The 27,426-nt window shown below is 33.5% G+C and overlaps 5 protein-coding genes across 7 annotated transcripts; 4 read left to right on the forward strand and 1 right to left on the reverse strand.

Annotated features, from left to right (window-relative positions):
* The first annotated feature begins 156 nt into the window (after window positions 1-156).
* Window positions 157-3,141, forward strand: LOC8277085 (pentatricopeptide repeat-containing protein At4g21190). Of its 2 annotated transcripts, none has more exons than XM_015715800.3 (6): window positions 157-316; window positions 546-630; window positions 789-887; window positions 1,087-1,230; window positions 1,350-1,562; window positions 2,324-3,141. In XM_015715800.3, coding segments are annotated over exons 1-6 (984 nt in total). In that variant the 5' UTR covers window positions 157-314; the 3' UTR covers window positions 2,765-3,141. The 2 variants fall into 2 exon arrangements, with proteins under 2 accessions (XP_015571286.2, XP_015571287.2); XM_015715801.3 differs by having other exon boundaries at window positions 546-627.
* A 171-nt stretch (window positions 3,142-3,312) lies between these two features.
* LOC8277084 (dnaJ protein ERDJ2A) lies at window positions 3,313-8,673 on the reverse strand. Its single transcript, XM_002513591.4, has 11 exons — window positions 8,500-8,673; window positions 7,849-8,047; window positions 7,621-7,716; window positions 7,291-7,411; window positions 7,055-7,161; window positions 6,718-6,935; window positions 6,175-6,352; window positions 5,955-6,074; window positions 5,351-5,437; window positions 4,811-4,921; window positions 3,313-4,314 (listed from the first exon to the last, which is right to left on the reverse strand). The coding sequence occupies exons 2-11, from the start codon at window positions 8,032-8,034 to the stop codon at window positions 3,490-3,492; spliced, it is 2,049 nt and encodes a 682-aa protein (XP_002513637.1). The 5' UTR covers window positions 8,035-8,047; window positions 8,500-8,673; the 3' UTR covers window positions 3,313-3,489.
* A 1,542-nt stretch (window positions 8,674-10,215) lies between these two features.
* Window positions 10,216-14,505, forward strand: LOC8277083. 2 transcript variants are annotated; one of them, XM_002513590.4, is made up of 9 exons: window positions 10,216-10,788; window positions 10,867-10,961; window positions 11,448-11,527; window positions 11,633-11,674; window positions 11,772-11,899; window positions 12,259-12,439; window positions 12,736-12,914; window positions 13,596-13,802; window positions 13,895-14,505. In XM_002513590.4, the coding sequence occupies exons 1-9, from the start codon at window positions 10,361-10,363 to the stop codon at window positions 14,187-14,189; spliced, it is 1,635 nt and encodes a 544-aa protein (XP_002513636.1). In that variant the 5' UTR covers window positions 10,216-10,360; the 3' UTR covers window positions 14,190-14,505. The 2 variants fall into 2 exon arrangements, with proteins under 2 accessions (XP_002513636.1, XP_015571354.1); XM_015715868.3 differs by having other exon boundaries at window positions 13,904-14,505.
* A 6,392-nt stretch (window positions 14,506-20,897) lies between these two features.
* On the forward strand, window positions 20,898-23,184 carry LOC8277082 (probable WRKY transcription factor 27). Its single transcript, XM_002513589.4, has 3 exons — window positions 20,898-21,966; window positions 22,056-22,169; window positions 22,262-23,184. The coding sequence occupies exons 1-3, from the start codon at window positions 21,323-21,325 to the stop codon at window positions 22,881-22,883; spliced, it is 1,380 nt and encodes a 459-aa protein (XP_002513635.2). The 5' UTR covers window positions 20,898-21,322; the 3' UTR covers window positions 22,884-23,184.
* Window positions 23,185-25,750: 2,566 nt separating this feature from the next.
* LOC8277081 (probable NADH dehydrogenase [ubiquinone] 1 alpha subcomplex subunit 5, mitochondrial) lies at window positions 25,751-27,344 on the forward strand. Its single transcript, XM_002513588.4, has 2 exons — window positions 25,751-26,188; window positions 26,989-27,344. The coding sequence occupies exons 1-2, from the start codon at window positions 25,876-25,878 to the stop codon at window positions 27,174-27,176; spliced, it is 501 nt and encodes a 166-aa protein (XP_002513634.1). The 5' UTR covers window positions 25,751-25,875; the 3' UTR covers window positions 27,177-27,344.
* Window positions 27,345-27,426: the final 82 nt, after the last annotated feature.

The following is a 27,426-nucleotide window of genomic DNA, read 5'->3' on the forward strand; positions in this document are numbered from 1 at the left end:
ATGTGGAATTTTAGAAAACTTGAATTGGGTTTTTCTTTTCGAAACAATAGGCATTTAACTATTACTAGAATCAAACTTCAGGGGCGGTTTTGTAATGATTATTAGATAATTTGGCTCTCGTGAACGAATTTTTAAAACGCGCCGTTTTAGTATGAAAAGAATGGGAGATAATATCTTGTTTGGATGTGAGAAAGAAAACGCGAGAAAACAAGAAGGAAAAGGAAACGAAAAAAAGAAAAGGAAGATTCTTTCGTGGAGACAGTTTATGGTGCTCAACTATATATCAGTAGTGTCTCCATAGTGAAAATTTTAGCATGTAATGCTCTTTCCTTACCTGATTCAAATTGGATTTTGTTTCTAATTTGATACTAGGAACCAAATTACTCTCGTAGGTTTATATTTGAAACAGCTGTTTGAAATTCGTTGTGTTATCACTCTAAAAATAAAAATATCTGAAGGCCAAGAGATGCAGAATGAGCTTTAAGAGAAGGAAATAAGCATTGAAAGAGCTAATCGAATTTATTGTTATTTTAATGGTGTTTCAGGATGCTTTGTTTGAGACCGCCTCTGCCACTCATCTCTACTAGATTTGAAGTGATAAAATTCTCCAAGAGTACAAGCAGTGTGGTAGTAAGCTTCTTATCTTTTTTATTTTATTTCTTTCTTCTTCTTTATTTTCTGTGTTTGCTATATTTGGATGAAGAAAGTGAATTTGAGAGCGGAGCAGTCACCAAAAAAACAATGGAACTCTTTTTAGAAAATGGTTCTTAATAGAAATCGATCGTCAGGTAAGCGCTTTAAAAGGTCCACGCCCCAGAGCTCCTAGAGTATGGAAGACAAAACCGAGAATTGGGACTATCTCCAAGTCTGCTAAGCTTGTTGAGTGCGTAAGTCATTCTTTCCGTCTTTAAATTATTGTCTTCGGGCCAAGACTCTGAATGTCATGCGTCATTTTTAATAAAACTATTACGAAATTGTATGATTTTAATAATCGCATAAACTGTTTTTAAAATCTATTAACTAGTAAAGTTGGATTATGTTTTCGTTTCTAAGGATGACAGTCTTTTCAATTCTTTGTTTGTGTAGATTAAGGGATTGTCAAATGTCAAGGAGGAAGTGTATGGGGCACTTGATTCCCTCATTGCTTGGGAATTGGAGTTTCCACTAATTGCTGTCAAGAAAGCACTCAAGACTCTTGAGAATGAACAAGAATGGAAGAGGATCATTCAGGTACTAGCTTCTTGTTTTTCATTTTTTTCCTCTCTTCTTCTCTTCCTTCTCCTCTTCCTCATTCTCATCATTATGTTGAGTTGGTTAGTAACTTGCAAAAGAACACATGTTTGTTGCAGGTAATAAAGTGGATGCTAAGCAAAGGTCAAGGACGGACAATGGGAACATATTTTACCTTACTCAATGCATTAGCCGAGGATGAGAGGCTTGATGAAGCTGAAGAGCTTTGGACAAAACTGTTTTCAGACAACTTAGAAGGCACGCCGCGCAATTTCTTTGATAAAATGATTTCTATTTATTACAAGAGGGAGATGCATGAGAAGATGTTTGAGGTATTTTGACCTGCCAACGCTTTGTAATCTCTGCTTTGTCATCTTTGCGTGATTAGTTAATTTTTCTGCAGTGCAACTGTCTTGTATTGCAGCCGAGTGATATAGTAAGTGACCACAGGTTTATTTTTGCTAAAAGACCTCTAGCTTAGTATTACATTAGAGATGAGGTATGGCAGATGATTCTACATCATTCATCAGATACATCATGACAGCATGTCTTATGATGAATTTCTTCACTAACACTGACTTTGATGATAATTTTGCTGAAAATTTTGAAGAAATGGATAAAAGATCAAGTTTAAATGGCATTTTTAGTTTCTTGTCAGTTCTCTTGGTAGCTAATCCGGTTGCTAGCAAAGGATATGCACCAATCATGAATGAACTTCATGGCATACCAGCTTCCAAATGGATGTTTTCTCGCATTATCTAGGCAACTAGGCATCAATGCTATCTACTGGATTCTTTTGGTGAAATCATGGGAATGCTTCGTGAGTCAGTCAAATAATCATTGTCTTATGAAACATACTTCTTTTGAGGTGTGAAAAATCGGTGTTTCCAAATATCTTTTTCCCCTCTTTTTTATATTTTTTCCTGTTCATTAATATATTTTTTACAAGGTTTTTTTCTCTCTCATCAGCATGGTGTTTTAACTTCAAATATCATACTAATCCTTTGATCTATCTTCTTTGTTTCTAATCAATTTATTCAGCACTGAACTGCTGCTGCCTGTCATGTTAAATAACTTCTTGGTACTCTTGTAGATATTTGCTGACATGGAGGAGCTTGGTGTTCGGCCAAGTGTTTCAATTGTTAACATGATGGGAAGCGTATTCCAGAAGCTGGGTATGCTGGACAAATACCGCAAATTAAAGAAGAAATACCCACCACCAAAGTGGGAATATCGATACATTAAAGGAAAGCGTGTTAGGCTTCGAGCAAAGCAGGTCAATGAATTTCTTGGTGCTAATGAAAGTGTAAACCAGAATGCGGAAACTCCCTATATTTCAAATAAATTGAATGAAGAAGACAATACAAAGTTGAATGAAGCAAATGTTGAGGAGGATTTGAATGAATTGGATGAAGAATCCAGTACAAAGTCAAGTGAAGCTAATGCTGAAGCTTCCTGTTTAAATGAAGCTAATGTTGAAGCGGTTTTGACTGTTTCTGACGGCCAAGAAGCCACTGGGACAAATTTAAATTGACATCTGATGTCTCTTGCTGTCTAAATGAAGCCAACTTCGAAGAGGTTTCAGATGAATTCGAAGTAGAAGCCATTAAGTTGCAAGTAAAGCTAATTTTGAAGCTACTCATTCTTAAGCTGTTGGACACTTGTCAATTAATCTGCATCCTAGAGAGAACAGTATCCGTTACTTAATTGTATAGGATTCTTGCTATGAGATTGTATTCCCTCAAGCGCAAAGGTCTACGGAAATATGTTAAGCTGAAAGTTGAACATCCATCATGTCCGGGGAAATTAAATTGTATTGGCTTCTGCAGAAAGAGAAATATGTTACGTACATAACAAGTGGAAGTTGATTTTGAAGGATGCATGACATCTAGCTTAGAAAACTTCTTTCCAGTAGCCTTCTTACAGCTTTTACTTTTTAGTTATATTTCGGTTTAGTAGAAAATTATGGTTCGACCGATTTGTTAAGCTGTCAGATTTAACTTTTACCGTGAATTACCGCATTTTTAGGTGGACTAACTACAATAATATTTATAGAAAAACCCATGACCACCTAGAGAAATATGCAATAGGAAGAGGAGAGGATGTGTTTAATTAGTAAAAAGCCAGTGTAAGGATTCAAAAATACTCAAGACTTTTGCCATAAATGACTATCACTATTCACTGCAATGGTCATAAAGTTCATAGACCCGAATAAATAAGAGCTTATTCCTCCTAATCATTGATGAACAAAACAGTGTTTCATTCCTCATCTGTGCCTGAACCCTCTGAGCTTGAACCTCTATTGTGGGCGGTGCCATTTGTAGCAGGGCCCTTCTTTTTTCTATCTTTTTCTTCTTCCTCGTCTTCGCTATACTCACTTTCATAATCATCATATTCCTCATCTTCATTCTCCTCTTCCTCTTCAACTCCATCCTCAGCAATTGGTCCCTCTTCAGAGATAGCACCCCGAGTGCCAGCCCGTGTTCGTTTCAGAATTTTAACCTTCAAATTAGTCTTTTTATCACAGCCTATCCAAGAGTCACACAGGCAGTAACAAGTCAAGTTGTAGTTCCCCTCTCCAATTGCTGGGAACTTGCCCATCACCAGTCTGGAGCCATTCCGCACCTTCTCTACAGCTTCCCTGACTGCTGTGCTTGTCTCCTTAACACTTGCTCCAGATCCCTCCATTGTCTCCTCAATTGCCTTCGATGCAGCAGATATAGCTGCAGCTTCATCCATGAAATTTACCTTCTGGAAAAACCAAACATTATTTGAGGTGGGTTCTGCAAGCAGAAACCAGAAGTTCTCTTCCTTGTGGAACGGGAAGTAGGGGGTGTGAGGAAGTGCACCGATTAGACCATTAGCACGTTTGAGCGTCACCCAAGCTTGAATTGTAACAATGTCACCCTCCTGTATACCTTCTTCACCTTCAGTCTCACATCTAACTTCAACTGTTACAGAAGGCATCATTTCCAATACCATCTCAACATCTTCTATTTCAGACGAGGAGAATCCAGCAGGCTCTAGCAGCTCATGGCGCTCTTCCCGGGTCATGTCACAAAAATCTTGAAAAGTTCGCACCTTCTGCAATCAGGAAAGAAATCTCTAAATAGTAACATCAAAAGGACAGAATGAGCATAATCCAAATCGACTACTTCTATGTTCAAAATGATACTCTTCATTAGGCTGAAATAGTTGCAATTTCAATTGGAGGGTAAAAGATGTTGTCTTGGTGCTATCATATTTGAATTAACCAAATAAATTATCGACATAATTACATAGCAAAAATAGAATGAAGGACAGCTATATGATGTTTCACACGTTTAACAATCTCTAGTTTCTAATCCAAATAATTAGAAAGTTAGACTTCTAGATTTAATCCCATTAAAACTAGCACTTGTGCAGCATCCCAACAGAATGAGAAATAAAACCCATAATCAGTCTATTTATGAACCTTCATGGACAGCAAGGAAAAGAAAAAAAGGGAGAGAGAATGCAGCCTACCCATCAGTGCTGTGAAGAGGCATATTGAAACACAAATTCAAGTATGAATCACCATAATAAAATTTAATCCAATTACCTTGCGTGCTATCTTCTTGATGACCGACTCACTGAAATGTGGAAGCTGCAAAAAGGGTGCAATCCCCTCAGGGGATCCTCCAGTACTCTTCCTTGCACTGAGAGGAACAGCCTGCATCACAGTTCATCAACAAAAACATGAATCTACCATTTTCCTAAATTCTTAGTACCAGAGGAAAAGCATAACTAATCATTTGCAGACATGTTCAACATTAAACACTAATTGCTGGGAAGTTGAGTTGAAAAGTTAAAAGCCACATAAATACTTTATTAATGTTGTACGCCTTTGATCATGAATCATGATTACCGAAAAAAGATAAACAAAGGATCAATCAGGTTTTCCTGGATATCAGCTACAAGGATTGTTGGATCACATTTTCATGGGATCTGTAACAACTTTCTGACCTGACTACCTAATCACTGAAACATACTACAACAGAATAAACCAAGATTTGGTCCCCCATTATGCTTCCATGTCCTAAGCTAGTTTCTAGAGAATGCAGAAGTTGAGTAAAAATACATCATATCTCTAGATCATCACCTGCACAACACACTGAGAGAGCTCAACAACCCCAATCGCAGGTCTCAACCATCCATGGCCCTGTGCAGTGCGTGGTATGACTGCCATCTGCATATATAAAGAGTAAAACACCATTCTTTCCAAAGATTGAATTGCACAAAGAGCAATAGATATATGTGTAAACTACTCAAATAAGCTGCAAAACAAGGCATAAGAAGAAACTATAACTGAACTATACAGAATAATAGCAGCAACTATTGACAGCCCACTGAAATAAATAAGTTACGACCAGCACTGAAATAAATAAGTTAATCAGCAGCAGACTACTTTTATTTTGACAAAACCTTTTCACACTGAATATAAGTGTAGTCAGATTATCATCTTTTACATTCATCAATCTGCACGACCATATGTTTCTCACCCCTATTTCTACCATACTGTATTAAATTGATATACCCAAGATCGTCTTTGACGTCTTTTTTTAGTATGCATAGGCCAGCTTAGCAGAATTTCCAGAAGACAATAAGCCGTAGCTAAAAGCCACATGATATCAAGGAGACAAAAAGATAATTATGCCATGCTAACTAATCCTACTTAAAGACTGTAATACAGGATGTAAAAATACCTTCATTAATTCTTCAAGAAGTCGAGGTGCAAGTTCTAGCACGCGTCTAAAATCGCCTTGCAAAGCGGGTGATAAAGCTGCCGATTCACGAGTTAATTGAGCCTGTATTAATAATTCTGTCTGAAGAGAAAATGGCAGAGAATAAGAATACGAATCTCATCAAGGGTCAATTAACAGCTGCAACTGTTCTGCAAAACCACGTATTGATACAAAAAGCTACCTTAACTACAGCCGGGTGCTGCTTCCAAAATTTAGCCTGTTCTTGCTTAATGTTCTTCAGGTCCAGGTTCAACTCACTTCTAACGGACATAAATAGCTTTTGAAGAGGTTCATCATCCGTCCTACGAACTGGAATTTCCACATATTCAGCAGCCTTAGTGAAGACTTCCATGACTTTGCTGTACAGTCAAGTAGAAATCAGCATAACAATCATAGGAGGCAAATGCATTACCTTCAAGAAATATGATGTTAGACAAAGAAAATTAAGATAGGAACTGTATATTGAAATACATGTCTGTTTTAAGTGCCCTCTACATGGAAAAGGGCAAGTGGGGTGCATGTACTACATGCCTTACAATATATGAAATTACTAACATGGAGTAAAGAATAGGCCTTGGTCTATGCATAATAGAATAATGAAAATTTCCAAAGGCACAAGAATTTTCACAAATGTATATTATCCAAAATGTTCTGTTACTTATTGAATGTAATTTTTTTATCAACAAGAATAACAACCACCAGATGTTGAGGACAAACCAATTACCTTGGTGCTAAAGAAGGTTTCATTAAATAGTAATATGCAGACAGAGTTTGATGCATGACATAATTTCCTGTATACTTTGATGATCTGGATAGGTATATCACTGCAACCACCAGTGGCAAGAGAATGCAAACTCCAACAATACAAAGTAGAAGCACTCCACCAGACGACCCATCAATATCTAGCAGAAACTGAGGAAGAGCTATGCCCATTTGAAACCCCTGCAAAAGTGCATTATGAACTTCAATGTAAATAGGGCTAGAATGAGGATTACCAAGCGAAGCAAAAGTATGTTAAAAGAAAATTTCCAATCAAGCTTCTAGAAGCAATGAGGTATCACCTGTCTACCATCCGGATGACCATATTTTTCATAATTCTCACGGGATATTGGATCTGTTAGAGCCTGATAAGCCTTTGTTATGAATTCCACAAAATATTTGTGCGCCTCTGAAAATTTTAACAATCAGAAAACAAGTGTCAGTAGGCAAAAAGTCCTCATTCATATAGCTGAACTTGCTTGCCATTCAAAATTCAGATAAGGAACCATAATTAACAAATAACTAAAACACCTTCAACCTGGATCTGGATTTTTATCAGGATGGTATTGAATAGAAAGTCTTCTGTAATTCTTTTTTATTTCCGACTCTAAAGCTCCAGGTTCTAGTCCAAGTATTGCATATGGATCAAAAACTTGAATCTGATCAAGAGAATCAATGTTTTGATCAGTTGAATACAACATAACTCGGCATAAATTGATAACCAGAGATGATGTCACAATTAAAATAGACTTGAGGAGCATATAAAATAAATTAAAAATGTAGAAGGACAATGTCCGTGTGATCATTGAAAGAAACATGGCATTTGAATATTCATATAAATCATACTATTTGAAGTACAAATACTTACTTCACGACTCATATTTTTTATGTAATAAACCAGGAATATCATTATGACCCATAGAAGTATCAAGGTCAAGTTACTGCATGTAGAGAAGTTTGAAATCTGCCAAAAACAAAAAGGAAAAACAAAATCAGCAGCATTCTATAGACAAACAGCATAATGCCAGAAAGGTATTATAATCCTTATGATGCAGGATATGACACAGATCCCAATTACATAGAAAAAAGAACTCACCTTCTTAAATATAGATTTGCGGTACTTCCCTGAGCGGAAGCATTCAGAACAATTGCAGTAGATACTTTTACTTTTTTTAGAGGCAGCATGGCATAACTTCATTATTGTGTAAGGCACTAGAGGCAGTGCCATTATCGTCAAAATAAAAATTGGGAATAGGGCACTATTCTCTTCTGAGGTAGCCATGGTTATCTCCTACCTAAAAACATTTCCATTTCCACAGACAAAATCCAATTAGAGTTTCAAATTCAAATTACAACGAGTTGTATTAAGGTAAAACAAAATCCAATTCCAGTTCTAAAGAAATGTAAGGACGCAAAGGTTCCAAAAACAGAAAGCATTAAGAAACCGTATATAGTTGCAAACCTAATTCATAAACAATAAATAACAAAAACATAAAAATAATAATTCATCCAAAAAACTTAAAAATCAAGGGAATTAATTCCAACGCATCCTAATAAAACCCTCATACATGCAATTATTAGAACAAAACCATATTCAATTCAAATAACCAAAAAAAAACAATCAAGATGAACTTAGATCCATCAAAGCCTTTAATTAAAAACTTTTACAAAAAATTAAAAGAAAAAAAAAAAAAAACCAAAACCTTAATCTATAAGAATATGATACGTATGCATAAAGTTGAAATACCAGGTAAGAATATGGAACAAATGAGATCGGAATCAGTTTCAGGAGCGCCTTGTCCGAACGAAGGCGCGAATGAGTGCACAGCACAGCAGTTGAGGTAAAATAAGATTTATTGGGTTTTGATTTTTTGTTGAGATCCAGAGGAAATCTGGAAACGGCAGGGTTTTTGTGTGTTGGTTTTACCGTTTTAGACATGGAAATGACAAATAACTCGAGGTTAGATTTGTCAATTTGTTAGATTTGTTTCTATTATATTTTAGTTAAATAATTACGCAAATCTATAGTGTTGCCGGAAAGTTTTCTTCAATCGGAATATAAGGAAAAAAATCAACTGAGATTTTTCTTTTCTTTTTTTTTTCTTTAAGCAATATTCCCAAAAATATAACATATAAAATATCAATTCAACGATAAATGTATATATACAATACATTACTCAAACAAATATAAGACTGTAGGTTCAGTTCCCAGCGGCAGTATCTGTTTTTTAAGCGATCCAAATATTTGGTTTGCATGCATCATTCGAAACTATATAACAAAAAAAATACTATAATTCTTGAAATAGGTCTTATTTTTTTGTTTAGAGTTTAAATAATTTAAGACTTTTAAGGTATTGTTTACTGTAATAATTTGATATTTGAAATTGAATTTCATGTTAATACAGAATTAATTTTACACTTTTAATGCCTTATATCTCTCCAATCCATAATCTGCCAAATAATACGTTATTGCGTGCTTGGATCAATCGCGGAATAAGAAGTTGACTATTGAACCATTGTGGGGGACATCTCTATCATTACGGGCAATTTAAAAACCTTGCGCAGTTGATTTCATTTTCTTGTTTTATAATTTATGCTATGCACTAGCTTATATGAGACCATTTTATAGTTTTTATAAAATATATTGTGACTCTTTGTTTTGATTATGAATTACGGCATTGTACTTTCGATTTTTTTCTCTGCCTTTTAACCAATTTTTATGTGAGATTAATAAATAAAACTGCAGGAATACTAAGCTTGAAAATTCTTAAGCATGTAAGTTCAGATTTTAAGACAAATTTAAAAAATAACAAATGATTAAGTATAATTTAAAAAATTAAAGACTGACGACAAATTTTTTTTAGAAATGATATATAATTATTTTTTCTTTAAAGAAAAATAGCTTATTTTCATTTACTATTAAAATAATAAATTTATTATTTTTATATATATAAAATTTCAAAATTATCTTTAAATCTTAATATTATTATTATTTTAATATTATTCAGATTATTAATTTAGATATTAGGTGTCTAAATACTTTATCCATTGACCTAATTGAATTGTTAGCTTTTGCATAACTTGATTAAGCTTTAGAGTCGACCGTATTGCTAATTGTAATTTTTACATATATTGTTTAATAAAGTTAATATAATCAAGAGATCCATCTGTTAAAATGATAATATAAAATCAAAATTTTAATAATAATTTATTAGTTAATATCTAATCATTATATTTCATAAAAGGTATAATTATTTTAAATCGAGTCAATGTAATATCAAGTTTGAGCTTTACTTGGGTGAAAAATTAAAGATAAATTATTTGACTGAATTCAACTGAATTTTATTTCCTCACATTCAGACTTAAAACCAGATTAACTGTTTATTTTATTTTATTATTATTATTTTAATATCTTTCCGGTGGTAAATTTAAAATTTATTCCTTTGGGATAAAATATATAATGAACTGATTATAGGTTTGGACTTGTCCACTCGTCTCTCCCTCAGCAAATCCTAACGAAATCGAGATTCCCTATGTAAAATCAATCTTCTTCCCATAACCAAAAACTATCGACCTCTGCCATCATCTAATCTATAACCAAACCAGACATGTCCTTGTCACCCGACCCAAACCACCACCACCAGCCATCTAACTTCTTCCACTCAGCCACCACCGCTATTACCTCTCTTATCTCCACTAATCCTAAAACGTCACCGTCTTCAACAATCCCACTCTCTCCACCCAAAATTTGCATCCCTTTTCAATTTGCCGACTCCTCTTATCGTCCACTCACCCGCTCGTCCTTCGAGTCTACTCACCCTGACTCTGTTTCTCCAAAATCTGCCGCCGTTAAAGGCTTGTCATCTGCCGAGTCAAGCTCTGGATTTCCATCAACGGTCAGGATTGCTGGCCTCAATTCTAACGGCAAGGGTGGTGGGCCCGCTTTTGTCGGTCAGGTTTTCAGTATGTGCGATCTTTCCGGGACTGGACTTATGGCTGTCTCTACTCATTTTGATATTCCTTTCATTTCCAAAAGGTATTTCTTTACTGTTTATCAAACTGTGGGTTTATGGTAATTTTTATACCTAATTAATTAGAATGTTTTGATGTATAGAACACCTGAGTGGCTTAAGAAGGTCTTTACAACAGTCACCAAGAGTGAGAGGAAAGGGCCTGTGTTTCGTTTTTTCATGGATTTAGGTGATGCGGGTATGTTTTTTCAATCTCTAGCATTTAAATTTCAATTTTATCTTTCTTAGAAGATTTTTTAAGATACAAATACAAGAATAAAATACAACTACAAAAATAAAAAGACATAAAAATAAAAGCTTCATCTTTTATATCTTTTATTTTGAATCGAAAAAAAAAAAAAAAGAACTTCAGAAAAGAAAAAAAGGATTGAGAAGAACATGTACTCAATTTAAAATAAGTACATAAACTATATATATATATATATATATATATATATATATATATATATATATATATAATCTTCAGAAAGCGGCCCATAAAAAGATTTTTTATAGAACAAGAAATTGGCTATTGCTCCTTATTTTATTTTATTTTCAAGAACTCACGTATACTAAGACTGAAGTCTTATAGGTCGACTATTATAATTCGGCTGAATTTCAATCCTTATTTTTGTAATTCTAGTACATATATTTTGAATTGATATATACGTTTTTTTTAATTCAGTTACATATGTTAAACGGCTAAATATTCCAAGTGGCGTGGTGGGCGCTTGCCGCCTTGATTTAGCATATGAACATTTCAAGGTATTGCTGCTGGCTTATAAGATTGTAGCGAACATTTCAAGTTATTGTTGGACTTATGCCAATTCCTTTTAATTTCTTCTGTTCTTCTTGGCTTTGCTTCTGCAGGAAAAACCCCACCTATTTCAGTTTGTTCCGAATGAGAAACAGGTACCATATATCACTCAAGTTCTAAGTTTTTTTTATTACACTTAATGTGATTGTGTTGGTAAATTTCTCTTCAAAAACTAATTTTCTCTTCTCATAGGTTAAGGCTGCAAACCAACTTCTCAAGACAATTCCTCAGAGTGATGGCAGAAGGAAGGTTGACGGTGTTCCTGTTTTCAGTGCTCAAAATTTAGATATTGCAATAGCCACTACAGATGGGATTAAATGGTGTGTTTTAATGCTTTATTATAAACAAATCCAGTGCTTAAGTTGTTAGCCAAAGATTTTTAGAATTAGTTTGGTATGTCACTAGATTTTTGTGCTTCCTTATTCAAAATTTCAACTTTGATGATTTGGTTTATTCTTGTTTTCACAACTTTTACCATCTTCCAATCATTAGAATCCAATGCAGTATCTAAACATGTTTGCCTTTTATTCAATATTTGCTTAAGAATACAAAGAAAAGAAGAGAAAAGCAAAGTGATCTATCCTTTAGTAAAAGAGGACAGCATCCCTTGTTGTTGCATCGCTTATACTTTGAAGTGTATACCAGTATTTGTTGCTTATGCTGTTATTTCCTTGGTTAGGTATACTCCATATTTTTTTGACAAAAGCATGCTAGATAACATTCTCGAAGAATCTGTTGATCAGCATTTTCATGCTTTAATTCAAACTCGGCACATGCAGCGCCGACGTGATGTTATTGACGATAACTTAGCTGCAGAGGTGATCGAAGAAATGGGAGACAGCATGTTGGAGCCACCGGAGGTATGTATTATGTTGTCTAATTTAGCATCTTATCATGGTATGTAAAGTAAGAAGTAGGCAATGGCAACAATTTTGAGGGTAGGGAATTCCACATTGTAGATGCTGTTGGATGATCTTTCAGATTCATGCTTCTTTTGTTAAGTAAGATCTTTTAATAGACCTCACATGATTTGGACCGACTCTTACTATAATATAAGGATGAAAGAAGCTGTAGAATATATTCAAACATCTAATAAACTCTTTCATACCTTATTTGTGAACTGTTTTCTGCTAACAGTGGAGGTGTTTGCTTACAGGTTCAGGAAATGATGGATGAGATTGGCCACCCTGCTATACCTTTGAACGTTATTTCAAAGGCTGCTGAAATCCAACTTCTTTATGCTGTTGACAGGGTAATATTAGGTAATAGGTGGTTAAGAAAAGCAACTGGTATTCAGCCCAAGTTTCCATATATGGTTGACTCTTTTGAGAAAAGGTACATACTATGTTTTTGGGCTTTTATTTGTTTTTATATATGTAGCATGCTATATATGTATTTTCCAACTTTGAAGACCATAAGGTTTCTTTACTATGTATTCTATGGAAATGTAGAGAATTTATCAGTCAACATTCCGCTTAAGATGAACCAAGTTGTCAGGTGAAACTAAATCTGCCTATATTAGTCTTTGGTGTGCTTAGGTAGATTTTTGAAATTATTTTCTGGCGTTAGGTCTATTTTCTGTGACTTATCACTCCATGCATTTAATTTCTATTTTCTTGCTTTTGTTGTATTAGTATGACTAGCCTCTTTTACAGATTGTATACATTGTAGAAGCTTATTATAGCTTTCAGAGTGCATCTGACTCTATTATGAGATAGTTCTCATATATTAGGGAGGAAAGTTAATAAAATGTGGAAACATCTCTTTTTTTTTTTTTTTTTTGGTTAGCCAGTAGAATTGTGTAAACAGAGGTGGCTGTATTTGTTATGACTTTAGGGGGTTGGGCTCATGTAAATTTTATTCATGACACTGGCTTAGTTTGATTACTGGTATATTTCAATGGAAGAATCTAAGAAAGGCGGTGGCATGTTAGGAAAGTAAAAAATTTAAGTTATGCTGCCTTCTTAGGGTTGGGATTTTTGGTGGTGTTGTAACATATTCATTTTGATGATGCAGGAGTGCATCTTCTTTCCGGAGAGCCTCTGAGCCTGCCAGTTATCTCGCCAAATCTAAAACAGATGCTGACACTTCAAAGCTTAATTTAGAAGATGGTGCTCAAGCCAATCATGAACCGATAACAGACCTGCGTCTGCAGTTTGGAGACTGGTTTAAGAGTCTAGGGTTGAAACAACAGCAGAAACCTGAAAAGGGATCAGAAATAAGGTGCCATGCACTGCTGATTTATTTGATACTATTGCATAAATTTCATATGGCCGTTGCATTCTACTAACCTTTTTCTGTCTTGTATCATCAAGTGAATGCAGAAAGCAAAAACTAGAGATGAATCCTTTTCTTCCAAAGATTACAATGGTTGGCATCTCAACCGGAGAAGCAGGACAAATGAGCAAAGCTAGTTTAAAGAAGACAATGGAGGATCTAACCAGAGAGTTGGAGCATACAGATAGGGAAAATGCCCCAGGTAGTAGCAATAATGGCAATGACTTAGAAATGGAAGACAGGGATCCGCTCTTTGTGGCTAATGTAGGTGATTACTACTCTGGTATGTCAAAGACAAATTCACCTCGATTGGTTCGCGGAGGAAGCAAATAAAGAGCTCACCCAGTAAAAGAAAGCATCTCTGGCATGAGTTACCTAAATTTCATTTAACAAAAGAAATGAAAATGTGAAATATACAATGCAATGTGTAAGAGATCATAATGAGGTCATACGTCATCGGCTATGGTACCAGTTTTTTGCAGGTCCATTGATGCGGGTGCATAGTTGTCCATTTGCATCATGCTATCTCAGCGTTGTAAAATGTAGCCTAATTCGATAAGGATGATCTGTTAGTTGAGTTGGTGCGATCCATGTGGCTTGTAATTTTGATAAAAAGTAGTTCCATTATATAACATCAATTAGTTACATCCTTCTGCTATTGTTACAATGTCAGTTTCCCTGGAAAGTGAACATGAATGCACATGATTTGTTCATGGATGAATTATGCAAAGGCTGAGGCATTTATTGACATGCGAGGTAAACAATGGGATTTTACGATTCGCTTTAGCTATTAGGCCAATTTGGGGAGACAGCGCGAATGAAAATTCCATTTGTTGTTCCAGAGAATCTGTACTTGAACCATTAAGTTAGCAGTTCTACCTTGGGAGTAGACTCGGTTAAAAGCACATGCAGGCATGCTTCATATCAGAGTCATCATTGATTGATGAAAACCTGATCAACTCAACTCCGAAAGAATATTAAGGGAGTCGCGTCTTATTCGGTTTCCTCCTACATATTTCTAAGGAGTTCCACTCCTGGTAACAAGTCTCATGAGGACGTGTAATAGTGGAAGAGCACAAGCTATTCTGACGCAAAATCGTGTATGTTCACCTGAGAAGAAAAGAAAAGAAAAGATGCCTGTTATGAAGTTGCAGCAAGCTAGTGTGCAGCACTTTGCTCTGCCCACGCTAGAAAGTGCTGCAGTGCTGGATGGTGGTGGCTGGTGACCCCCCCTCTCATCTCCTTCTATCTCTTTCTCAACAAAGTGCACTAAAAGGGAAAATAATTTGATTGAACAAACTCAAGTATAAAGGTTGATAGTGGGGGATGAAATTACTTATGAATTGTGATCTTTGCCTTTTTGACAACAGTGTCACATATCGTTGTATCACTATCACTGCAAATTAAACTATACACTCTCTCATCTCCTTCCGCTTTCAGGAATGGCCAAACCCACGTTCCAGAAATCCATAGCATCATCCCCCAAAGACCATAGCGATCACTTTCATTAAAATTTTTTAATATTTTGAATGCTCCATAAAAGATCATAGAGACGGAAGTCTTATCTAAACCCAAGAAGGAAAGAATACTTCTTTATCCAAAAAAATGACTTAATTTTGACTGGCAAAACATGTCAAGCGACTTTTCTAAAATCAATCGAAACAGTTTGACAAATAGAAATCAAGTTGGACATTTAAACCAATAAAATCAAAAGAAAGACAAAAAGAAAACTGTGCATGCATGGAAAATGGCAATCCCTTGAGTTAATAGAATTATGAGGAAGCAAAGGACTTCTCTAGCAGCTAATAAAAGAAAAGAGGAGGTTATAGTGGTGGTCCCAAATTTTATGATTTTAGAATGAGAGATTTGTATAAAGTACCTAACTTTACTCATCTAGCGTCATCAAACAAAGAATTTTGATGCATGTTTGCTAATTATTCTTGATAAGCAGCCCCAACCGATACTTTCTCATAATCATCCCAACTGTCAATCAAACATGGTGCAATTCATTGTAAATTCCAGTCATTTTTAACCCACAAAAAAAAAAAAAAGGAAAAAGAAAGAAAGATCAATTAATAATGAAAAGGGTATCTTTCTAATAACAGCTTTCACTTTTGGGTTGACAGAAATTTTCCATCATCTTCCACATAAAACGATTTTCACTGCCTCTGTTCTTTTGTTTCTTTTTTCTTTTTTCTTTTTCCTTTTTCTCTTGAAAGAAAGAAAGAACCAAAAAGAGTATATGTGTACGGATATTTACTTTGTTTCTAGAAACATTTGTTCTCCATTGCTTCTGATGCTATTCCCTTTTTGCTTTTGCTTTAAATAAATAAATAAATCTTACAGATATGTTGGGTTGGGAAGGAATTTTTATTTTATTTTTCTTTAATCAATAGGTTAGGTTAATGAAATGATTCATCCTTACTTTCTTCACTTTAACGAAATAACCCTAATCTATAATCTCGTGAAATATTTACCTTTTCTTTCTCAATCATTGACTAGCTTACCTTCATACCAAACGATTTCTTCATCTTTTTATTTTGGTTTTAATTTGTGATCGGTACTTTCTTTTCAACATTTATTATGGCAATTTGCTCTGATTGGTTCGTGGAGAGAAATATTAAAAAAACCTCGGTCACCTCTTTTATTTTTTTCTTATTTTTTTATATTTTATTCAAATTTTATATTTTAATCTACCGCTGATTACTTTTAGATTGGGAGTAGTTTTTTTTTTTTTGTTATTATTAATCAATTTTATAAATAAATATTAGTATTTTTCTTAATGAGCTTTATGGTCTACTATTATAGGAGTTTTGGGTTTTCTTTTTCATAAGAGTTTTATGGTTCTCTATAGAAGTGTTGAATTCTTCCTCTATAGGAGTGGTGAAGAGAAAAAAAATATAAAACCTGACATTAAATAATCAAACTCGTTAAAAAGTATCTATAAAATTAATATGTGGCTTAGTACCATTAATTGAAGTGTTTTTTTCATATAATTGTAATTTATTGCTTCATCAATATGATTGATGATTATTATAAGTAAATATTTTTATGCATTTTTTTTAATATTTGATGTTTATTTTTATTTTTTTATATTAAAATATATTTATTAATTTTTATTAATTGAATATTCATATTTCTTTTTTAAAGGTGGGAAGAAACGGTTTGGTATTTATATGAATAAGGACAAATGAGAGAAAAGACAAATATATTTGAAATAAGAAAGAATTAACCCACATAAATCTTCTTTCAGAATGAAAAAAAGAATGAATAAAAGAAAAATCAAAGATGTAACATTTTGAATATTTTATGCCACATTTTAGAAAAGAAAAGGTCTAATATATATATATTTATATTCTTCTTTTTTGTCCTTAAAATGTACGTTTAAAACATTGGAAGTCAAATCTAATTTTTTCCTCTCATTTATTTTTAAAAATAAATTAATGTGCTTGGGCTGGAATATTATTAATTTGCAATTAGAGAAATAAAATAATATGTGTGAATTTTAAAATGAGATAGTTACGGTGACTTTTACATTTATGTATTTATTTATAAAAATATAAAATTGTAATTTAATTTACATAAAAGAATTTTACATAAAAATGTTTTAATATATTATTTTATATAAAATTTATATATTAAAATATTTTATATAAATTTATTTTAGATTTTATAATTTAATAAATATATAAAAATTAAAAAGTCGTTATTGGTTACTCTTGATAACGCCCAATAATTAGATTCCTTGTGTTAGACAAGTATGAATGCAATTCAATTCCTTCCCTTAGAACCGCACTTGAGAGTTTTCTACCTCATATGCTTTAACAATAAATTCTTTTGGTGCCCCATTTTTTCTCAAGTTAACCAAAACAGGTTAATTATACGAGTTTCAGAATTTTGATTTGATTAATAAAAAGTTTTTTTTTTTTCTCCCACCTTCAGAAGAATAAAACATAGGCATTCTACTACGGTTAGAATTTTCTGAAAGATAACTTTTTCAGTTTCATATAGAAATTTATATAGAAAAAAAAACGTTCCCTCATAAAAAAGAAAAGACTTACTATTTTTGGATTATGATGCTATATCGCCGCTCAATACTTTAAGGGGTCGATTTTGTTACATAAGTTGATTCCTAATTTTTTTCTTATATTATGACATAAATAAGCAGTTTTTATTGCATCAGTCAAAAATCTCGTAAATTAATTTTTACGGTATTTTTTCTATCAATTAGATTCTTTATCCTTAAAATAAAAAGTCTAGGCATTTTTTTTTTTTATTTCGACTTCTACGAGATTTTTTTATTTGCTATAGTTGATGAAAATCGTTGTAGAAAGCTTATTCTTTTTATTAGTAGATTTTGTTTGCTCTTTCTTTCTTTTCATTTTTTCTTTTTATAGTGGAGCTAGTTGCATGAATTGCCTCTAATATTTTTTATGTGAAATTGTAACCTAATGCTAATATTTATGTTTACAACAATTGTTATTCTTATTGTTTTCTTGTGTATGAGTTCCAAGATTTGACTTGTTAAGCATATGACACTTGTTTTATTAAATATTTTTAAATATATTTAAAAAATTGATATATATATATATATATATATTTCCTTGAATATATTTAAAAGAATTGATAGATAGCTTATCAACAAAAATAAATTACAAGTTATTAGAATAGTATCCTTGAATAGTACCTTAATCAAAATTTATAAATTATAATTTATTAAAAACGCAAAGATTTTCAAACATAAAGTTTAAGAAAATAAAAAAAAATATTTATAAGAGGAAAATGACCATATCTTCAAAGCAAAAACTTTTACTAATCTAGCTAGATTTAGATTAAAATTAGATGAATCTTTTAAAAATCTTTATTATTTATTTTTTTACAGTCAAAGTATATTATATATCCTTGAATATATTAAAAAGATTGATATATAGCCTATCAACAAAAATAGATTGCAGATTATTAGACTAGTGGTTTATGTTTAATTCTATATTTTAGAATAAAAATTAAATTTTATGCCTTAATTCAAAATTTATAAGTTATAAATTATTAAAAGCGCAAAGATTCCCACACATAAAGATTAAGAAAATGAAATAAACACCTACAAGATAAAAATGGCGAACCCATTTTTAACGGCTCAAGGGTCTTCACTACAAATATGGGTACATGAGGCAGCCAACACAGGAAAATCTCTTTCTCTTTTCCTTTGATGTGTCTCGTTGTGGTGTTGACATGAGCCCACCAAATCACCCCATTATTCAAACACGTGGCAATCATCATACGGTAAAGATAGTTTGATCACCGCGTGGATCAACAATCGCAAGTCCTCAGCGCAATGGGTGCAGCGTGCCAAGCAGCATCTTGAGCATTAAATTTTTCGGATTTTATTTTATAAAAATTGGATCTGTGGGCCACTTCTCTTTTCGCACCAAAACAATTTCACACGCGCCCGTATTGTGGATGTACTATCTCACTATCTGCGGTGCACCCGCAGTGTATAATAGCTGCGTTCACACCCTCGGCACTGAAGCGTGCGTTTCACTCTCTTTGGCTCTCTAGCAGTTGTTTGTTTGTATGTTGGTTTTTATGTAGCATCACATAATAATATAATTATGGATAATTATGGCTATAAGAGGAAGCAAAGCCCTGATCTACATTAGGACTTAACTAAAATGAAGCTAATTTATTTATTGCACACATATCCCTTACATGAAATCTACCAAATCTGAAAAAGGTTCTAACTTGAGTATCACCATCGATTCACTTAGATAAGTGATGAATGAATTATTTTATTTTTAACTTTTCATTTAATTTTGTGATTTATTAATTAAAATATTCATACAAATTATCTATAAAAAAATTAAAATAAGCATCGACGGTGATGGTTCGGCGCATATATTATCCGTCAATTAGGTCTAACTCATACTTTGTTGGTAAATTATATTTTTAAAATTAACTATGTATAAAATTACAAAAATATTAAGTTAAATGTTAAGTTATAAATATTTTTCTTTGAAATTTTATTTGTCATGTTTGTGTTTTGATGATTTTAAGATAAAATATTAGAAACGTGTTCTTAAATTATATAAATTGAACTTTACTTTACTGTATAATCATAATTTTATCATTATTTATTTTTCAGTTTAACAAGAAAAAAGTAAATATCTCCAATAATTAAAATTCTAGTTGTCGTTATTCATTTCCTAATTAAGTGGAAAATAAATAAGTATATATCCGATAATTCAAATTCCAATTCATTATGTAATTATTATAATTTGTCGTTATTCATTTCCTAATTCAATGGAGAAAAAGTAAGTATATAGATGATATACATTTATTTTAATTGTCGCTATTCATTTATTAGTTTAACAAAAAAAAAAAGTAAGTAAAAATGATATATATTTTTTAATTTGTCGTTATTCATTTTCCAATATCAATAAAAAGAAGTACATACATATATAGTAAAGTATATTTATTTTAAATTTGTGGCTATTTGATTTTCGATTAGTAGAAGTTAAAGCTAGTAAATTTGATAACAAATCAAACTTAAATAGTTAGTATGAGTATGAGAATGTAAAGATTCAGAAGTAGAGATCAAAGGAGAGAAGAATTAAGAAAAAAGAATAAATAAAAAATGTTGAAGTTAGGGTAAAATAGTATTGAGTGGTTGGGTGAGTTTTGCACCATCCTAGTAAAAATGTAGTGGGGTTAACATCTCATTCAATTATTCCTGCACCTTTCTACTTTATTTATTCCAAGTGCAAAGCGGTATTAGCCCCACTCTAACACAACTCCTCTTTTGAGACACTGTAGAAAAGGGAATGTGCTGTAGCCATACATTAGCCAATTGTGAGACATGCCCAAGCCCGACGCTAATAAGACCGTCGAGTGACATTCAGGCTTTGTTGAGAGCGCGTGGGGCCTCACTTTTCACCATCCTACTGCTACCACTTTCCAATTACATCAAATCAAATTTGGAGTAGCAGGAAGAATATGGTGATGCATGTAGCCAATTTTACAAGCACTGGAACCCCCCCTCCCTCCCTCTCTTTCCCATTTCATAACTGCTAGGCCCCCTTTGACAATTTCACCAAGTCAAAGAAAAAGCAATTCCTGTTTCCTTTTGTCTATTTCTAAACAGAAAACCACTGTTTTCTTTGTGAAATGCAATACCCATCTCTCTCTTTTCTTTTTACTTTATGTTTCTGTTTGTATAAATAATTAACAAATACCGAGTCAGTGCTCCATTATCAGTCCCTCTCTCTCTTCTTACTCTCTCTATGTTTTTTTTTTTTTCTCTCTCCAATATTTTTCTGTCCCACCCGAAAGCCAAAAGTCAGCGCCGTCCTTTCTGCCCCTTTGTGTGTGTATGTTTGCTCTCTGTCGTTGCCCGTCTGCTCGAAGAGAGCAAGAAACAGCACAGAAATAGATAGTCCGGTTATAATTTCTAGGTAGATTGGCTTATATCAATGGCTGAGGATTGGGATCTGTATGCCATAGTAAGGAGTTGCACCTCTGCTGCCGTCAACGCGTCCAACTCAAACACCAACATAACAACTGATATCCCCGTGGAAAATGGCAACTCTGGAAACTATTTAGATTGCTTAGCTTCTTTGACTTTTGATGATGAAGATGATCCATTCTCTTTTCCTGATCTTGTACAACCTAGAAACAATGGGTGGCAAGAATTGCAAGATTCGTACAAACCCTTTCTTCCTACCACCAGTGGTCAAGGTAATATTCCTTTGTCCTCCATTTACAATTTTGGAGAATTTAATGGCCAAAATCAGCCACAACTTGCACAACACCAATATCATCATCATCTGCAACCACAACAGCAGCAACCAGCAGCAGTACTGGCAGCCGTACCACCAACACCACCACCACCACCACCACCATCACCACCATCCAATACACACTTTAGCCTCCTCTTCATTGACTTACAGCAACAGCTGCAACATGCACAACCACCTCAACTGCAACAATTGCATCACCACCATCCCCACCCCAACCCCCACCAGCAGCAGAGTTCTCAAAGGGCTGAAACCTGTACTCTTCCCGTCCATCCTCTACGAACCACCACGCAATGCCCAGTCTCGAGATCAAGAAAGAAGTAAGCCGATTTCTTTTCCTCATTTTCACTTAAAAATTAACTTGGAAGAATGTTCATGGCTAAATTTCTACAAATTTATTGTTTTACAGAAAGAGCCACATCAAAAGGCAGGTAACGCAAGTAACAGCAGAAAACCTCTGCAACGATGTGTGGGCTTGGCGTAAGTACGGACAGAAACCTATCAAGGGCTCTCCATATCCAAGGTTAAACTTTTGTTCTATTTCTTCAAAAAAGATTTAAACTTTATCACTTGTCTTGGCTTAAAGATTGAAATTTTTAATTCTGGGTTGTACAGGAATTATTATAGATGTAGCAGTTCAAAAGGGTGTGCAGCGAGAAAACAAGTAGAGAGGAGCAACATAGATCCAAACATGTTTATTGTCAGTTACACCGGCGACCATACTCACCCTCGTCCAACTCACCGGAATTCACTTGCCGGAAGCACAAGAAACAAGTTCCCAAGTCTCCAAAAGACATCTGCAACCACAAATAAAGAATCTGATGAACCTGAAAAGGCACCATGCTCGTCACCGCTTTCCGTGACAAGTTTCTCTCCGACAACCCCACTGTCAGGTTCTATGGACCACGAGGCAACGGCAGCCAATGAGAACAACAAGCCAAAGGCTGGAGACGTGGATATTGGAGCTGACATGGAGGGCCATAGAATGGAAAATGATGAGGATGATGAATATGATGGCGATGATATTCTCATCCCTAATATGACTCTAAATGAGGAATTAATCAAAGATTTGCAAGAACTGGGCAGTGCTGGAATTGAAGTTGCTTTTAGCGGCCTTAGTAGTAATACTAGTAGAGCTGCAGGTGTAGGACACACCCCTGATTTTGGTGACAAATTCTCCTCTTGGGCTGTTGGTAGCTCCGCCGCCGCTGCCGGAGCAGCCGGAGGCAGTGGCTGATGATTGACAGAGGATTCTCAGCTTTCTGAAAAGAAAAAAAAAAAAAGTTTTTTCAAAGAGAAAAATTATGTAAGTTCAAGTCTTCAAGAGTTTTTTTTTTTTTTTTTTCTCTTCAAATTAAAGAAAATGTTACTTTTTGTATTTGATAGGTATAGACAGAAATCAGAAAATAGAAATATAGGATTTTATGTCAAATTTTATATTATCTACCGGTATAGATGAAAAAAAGCGATAGAAAGAATCAATCTTTAACTTCTAAGCCTGTATATGTTTCCTCTTTATCAGTCAACTTTTTCTTTTACATTTTAATGTTTTAACTAAATCATCAGTCCAACAGTGTAACTCAAAAATGAAAAACCCAATTGTTCCATGACATGTAAAAGAGAAATGAAACTGGAGAAAGGTATAAATATTTGGCAAGTCATTGCAATAAAAAGTAGAGCTAATTAATTTAACTCGTCACTCAGTGCTGTCCCCTGTGATGAAAGTATTAAGACTTCAGTTCAGTTCAAGTCTGCTACAAGATACATAAGCTCTGACATTATATTATTATCATTTTTTGAAAGAAAAAAAGAAAAGAAAAGAACTGGGAAAAGTTAGAATCTAACAAAATAGAAAATCCAGGTTAATTACATCATGATTATCGTGCATGGGTTGGATTTTGATTTTTGATTTTTCCCTTTGGTGGTGTTATGAAACCACCTATGATAATTATTTACCCCAGCCGATACTGTTATTACGTTGCTTTCTGAATTATTAATATAGCAACAAACTATTGCTACTTATAAAAGTAATTATTATATGTAAAAATGTTGTTTATAATAATAGAGTGAAATCATTATGTGCTTGTTGTTTGGTTAATTCTTTTTTACTTTGTTTATTTTACAAATGATGATTCACTAATTATTTTGTTAGTGATTAGCGTGAATGTAAATATAAACATGAGAAATTATTATGTATGCAGTAGATTTAGATTTTTTAAATTTATTATTTTAGCTCTATTGTCTTCACGGAGCATATAGTTACTCAATCATTAAATGAATTCTAAATGGTATGTAAAATTAATAATTTAAATTTAAAAATGTGAATATAAAAACAAAAAAGAAAACCTCTCAATCATCCGAATAATTGTGGTTAGAATTCTAATTACTGACATTAATAATTTAAAATTTGAATAATTTAAACTCTCCGTTTTAAACATTTCATTTGTTTATCTACACTTAAAATTCTATATGAAAAATTACAAGTTTGAATTTGAATAGCCAAAATTTCCAGTTTTAATTTCCTTATCTGTAATTAAATTTGACATGAAAAATAATCTTAGACCAAGAATTAATCGTGTAATAAAAAAATAATTAAAAATATATAAGTCTTGAAGTGAATTTAGAAAAAATATGCAAGTGGGTGCATGACAGTTGTTGGATCCGTGTATGGAAGGCCAGAGACTGTGACACCGACTCCGGTTGAGTCGCCTGTCACGAGACAGACAAAAATATCCTTTTTTTTTTTAAAAAAATTATTTTCTTAATTTTTTTAAATGTTCACACTGCGAGACTCTTTCACGGTCAAATCTTTTTAATTCTTAGAGATTAGAGTCAGTCAAATAATATATATTTATATGAGTATATAAATGATATTAATGGTTGGTTAGGACATTTATATTTCAGTTATCTAAAATAAAGAGGCATTAATTCAAGTAATTGTGGGGAAAAAAGAAAAAGAAGGAGGACACCTAAGAAAGAGGAATCTGATGATGTTAAAATAGTGAGCCAAGTTGGTCTTCTCCTCCCCGTCTTATCTTATTATTTTTTATTGGCTAACTGTGACCTGAGGCAGACCCACCCATTTAATAGCTAATTTGTTCTTATGGCTGTAATTAAAATTCCTTTCACTGTTCCAAAGCACCTCTTTACTGTATACTCATGTGTTGCTAAACACATTGTAAGCCTAAACTGAATCTTAGATTCTCTAGTAATGTGCAGTGCCAATCAACTCTCACCTCTCAATATTGTTCAATTTTAGTTGAACCTCTCTCTCTCATTCAATTCTCATTACAATGAATGTTTAAATAAAATTAGTGGAGGATTTATTTTTTTAATAAATATATAATTTACTTTAATAATATTATTAACTTTGCCTAATATAGCACTAAATTTAACATATTTATTAACGCACTATTTTGTTAATATAGCATCAACTGATGCAGTTTTCAGTTATGTAGCATATTATTATATAAGTACTACATCAACAAACTAATATTCTCATAAAAAAAAACTTTTATGCCCTTTTTCTTAATAAGTGTTGATTTATATTATATGTGCTCAACTACCATAGAGTGACATTACCTGTCATAAAAGAAATAAAGAAATGTCCAATTCATGTCCGTACGGTAGTTAACTACACATTCTGAGTATAAAAGAAATTAGAGTTTTAATTTAATTTTATTAATGGTTTATAAGTAAAAGAAAAGAAAGAGTCACACGTAAGACTATTTTCTTATATTATGTAAATATTCTCAAACTTGCGATGATATTGAATATATTAAAAAAATTAAAAATTTGGACCTACTTTATTTTAAGTGGCTCAACGCTCAATATAACATCCTATAAGCTATATCCAACTTCAAACTTATTTTTTCAAAGAAAAAAAAAAGGGAAACTTAAATTTTTAGTAAATCCATGCCATGGTCCATAACGTTGCAGCCCACAACGAGCACAGAAAGTAATATAAGTTTCCTGAGTGGGTCCATAATGCCACAAACTAAATTGACTCTTTAGCCTAAGCCCAATACACAATCAGAATCAAACTTAAAATTCAGATCTCCACCGTTGATTTTATCATTGCCCATCCAAGTTTAATCCAAAACCCAACTACAGACGGTTAAGATTTTACCCACTCCAAACAGTTCCAAATTCTCTTCAAACGCACAGAACATAAAACACAGACTGAGAAGCAGTGGAAGATCGAAAAAAGAAGGGACAAAGATTTAACAATGTTCCTACGCGTGATCGCACGGCCATTGATGGCCAGAGTGAAGCAAACGACGGGGATCGTAGGTCTAGATGTGGTCCCGAACGCTAGAGAGGTATTGATCAGTCTCTACAACAAAACCCTAAAGGAGATTCAAGCGGTACCTGAAGACGAAGGGTATAGAAAGGCCGTGGAGAGCTTTACGAAGCATCGTCTGAAGGTATGCCAAGAAGAAGAGGATTGGGAAATGATCGAGAAAAAACTTGGTTGCGGCCAGGTCGAGGAGCTTATCGAGGAGGCTCAAGATGAGCTTAAACTCATTGAGAAAATGATCGGTCCGTATATTTCTTATGCTTTTATTTCAAGTATTATCAATTAATTCACTTTATGGTCAAATGCTTTTATGTTTAGCTCGTATTCCTGGCAATTACTTTTGTCTTCAATTTGATAATTAAGTTGACATTTCTGTTTTCAAAACGATATTCAATCTTGAATTGATCCTAAAATACCAGAATTTGAAGGTAATATAACTAGTGCTTAGCTTGGGATAATTTGAGATTGTCTGTAGGCATTTGGTTGAAAGAACAGGTCTATGTTTAGAGAAACCCGAATCAGTTAGTGATATTTCTATTAACGTTTTCTTGTTATATCTTCTTGCACACGGTGAGCTATCTTTATGAAAAATACTTGTTCCAGAAAACTTCTGCTGTTTTTATTTTCATCTTAGTATTAGTATTTAGAGTTAACTTAGTGTCCATTGGAGTTTGATTATGAAGAACAATGCATTAGTAACACCAAGTTGTATTTTTAACTGATTTTAGATGCTTTCTTGAGACTTTTAATTGAAAGTTTTAAAGTACAATGGTGTTAGATATCATAATCCACAAAATACTTCTTTAATTTCATGGCATGTTTCGGTGTTCTTCACTTTTGGATGCAATATTTATGAACTTGTTTTCAGCACCTTCATTAGATGTGGTAAGGGAACTTGCATGTTGTTTCTCTCAGTCCTCAGATCTCGGATCATGTAGAATGTTTTAGATTTTCAAGCAAGTGCGATACACTTGCTGGATCCATATTGTAACTTCATAATGTATTAAGCTTAATACGATTTTGTTATTATGCTATGTCGCAGAGTGGGATCCTTGGGGTGTTCCTGATGACTATGAATGTGAGGTCATAGAAAATGATGCTCCAGTTCCAAAGCATGTTCCTTTGCATCGACCTGGACCCCTTCCTGAGGAGTTCTACAAGACGCTTGAGGCTGTACAATCCAAGGATGCACCTGCAGTCACCTCTGGTCAATCAGAGTTGAAGGAGTAACGAGTGATCACACTTATTTTGAGAGTTGAATCTGTTCTATTGTTCCTAGTTTATTGTTTGTGTTTGTTCTCTTGTAATTCCTCTTTACCAGATCAAATAGGATTTTTCATGAGATAACAGCCAGAACCATTCAGTTAATAATCCTGACAAGAGCGGATGTTACATGAAGTTATTTTGTCAAATCTCATTCATGCTTTTTTGTTACAAATAACATGAGCCCTAATCTCTATTAATCAGTATGGATTTTGTG

The sequence above is a fragment of the Ricinus communis genome, chromosome 4 (assembly GCF_019578655.1).
Source record: "Ricinus communis isolate WT05 ecotype wild-type chromosome 4, ASM1957865v1, whole genome shotgun sequence".
NCBI lineage: Eukaryota > Viridiplantae > Streptophyta > Magnoliopsida > Malpighiales > Euphorbiaceae > Ricinus > Ricinus communis.

Excerpts from the sequence above, each read along its gene's own strand:
- LOC8277085 (XM_015715800.3), top strand. Across the intron at positions 631-788 it reads AGAGTACAAGCAGTGTGGTA|GTAAGCGCTTTAAAAGGTCC; the intron begins GTAAGCTTCTTA and ends ATCGATCGTCAG. Across the intron at positions 1,563-2,323 it reads TGCATGAGAAGATGTTTGAG|ATATTTGCTGACATGGAGGA; the intron begins GTATTTTGACCT and ends GTACTCTTGTAG.
- LOC8277084 (XM_002513591.4), bottom strand. The coding sequence starts at position 8,034 with ATGGCTACCTCAGAAGAGAATAGTGCCCTATTCCCAATTTTTATTTTG. Across the intron at positions 6,936-7,054 it reads GTCATCCGGATGGTAGACAG|GGGTTTCAAATGGGCATAGC; the intron begins GTGATACCTCAT and ends GCACTTTTGCAG. Across the intron at positions 4,315-4,810 it reads TCAAGAAGATAGCACGCAAG|AAGGTGCGAACTTTTCAAGA; the intron begins GTAATTGGATTA and ends TCCTGATTGCAG.
- LOC8277083 (XM_002513590.4), top strand. The coding sequence starts at position 10,361 with ATGTCCTTGTCACCCGACCCAAACCACCACCACCAGCCATCTAACTTC. Across the intron at positions 11,528-11,632 it reads TAGCATATGAACATTTCAAG|GAAAAACCCCACCTATTTCA; the intron begins GTATTGCTGCTG and ends TTGCTTCTGCAG. Across the intron at positions 13,803-13,894 it reads GAAAAGGGATCAGAAATAAG|TGAATGCAGAAAGCAAAAAC; the intron begins GTGCCATGCACT and ends TGTATCATCAAG.
- LOC8277082 (XM_002513589.4), top strand. The coding sequence starts at position 21,323 with ATGGCTGAGGATTGGGATCTGTATGCCATAGTAAGGAGTTGCACCTCT. Across the intron at positions 21,967-22,055 it reads GTCTCGAGATCAAGAAAGAA|AAAGAGCCACATCAAAAGGC; the intron begins GTAAGCCGATTT and ends ATTGTTTTACAG. Across the intron at positions 22,170-22,261 it reads AAGGGCTCTCCATATCCAAG|GAATTATTATAGATGTAGCA; the intron begins GTTAAACTTTTG and ends TGGGTTGTACAG.
- LOC8277081 (XM_002513588.4), top strand. The coding sequence starts at position 25,876 with ATGTTCCTACGCGTGATCGCACGGCCATTGATGGCCAGAGTGAAGCAA. Across the intron at positions 26,189-26,988 it reads ACTCATTGAGAAAATGATCG|AGTGGGATCCTTGGGGTGTT; the intron begins GTCCGTATATTT and ends GCTATGTCGCAG.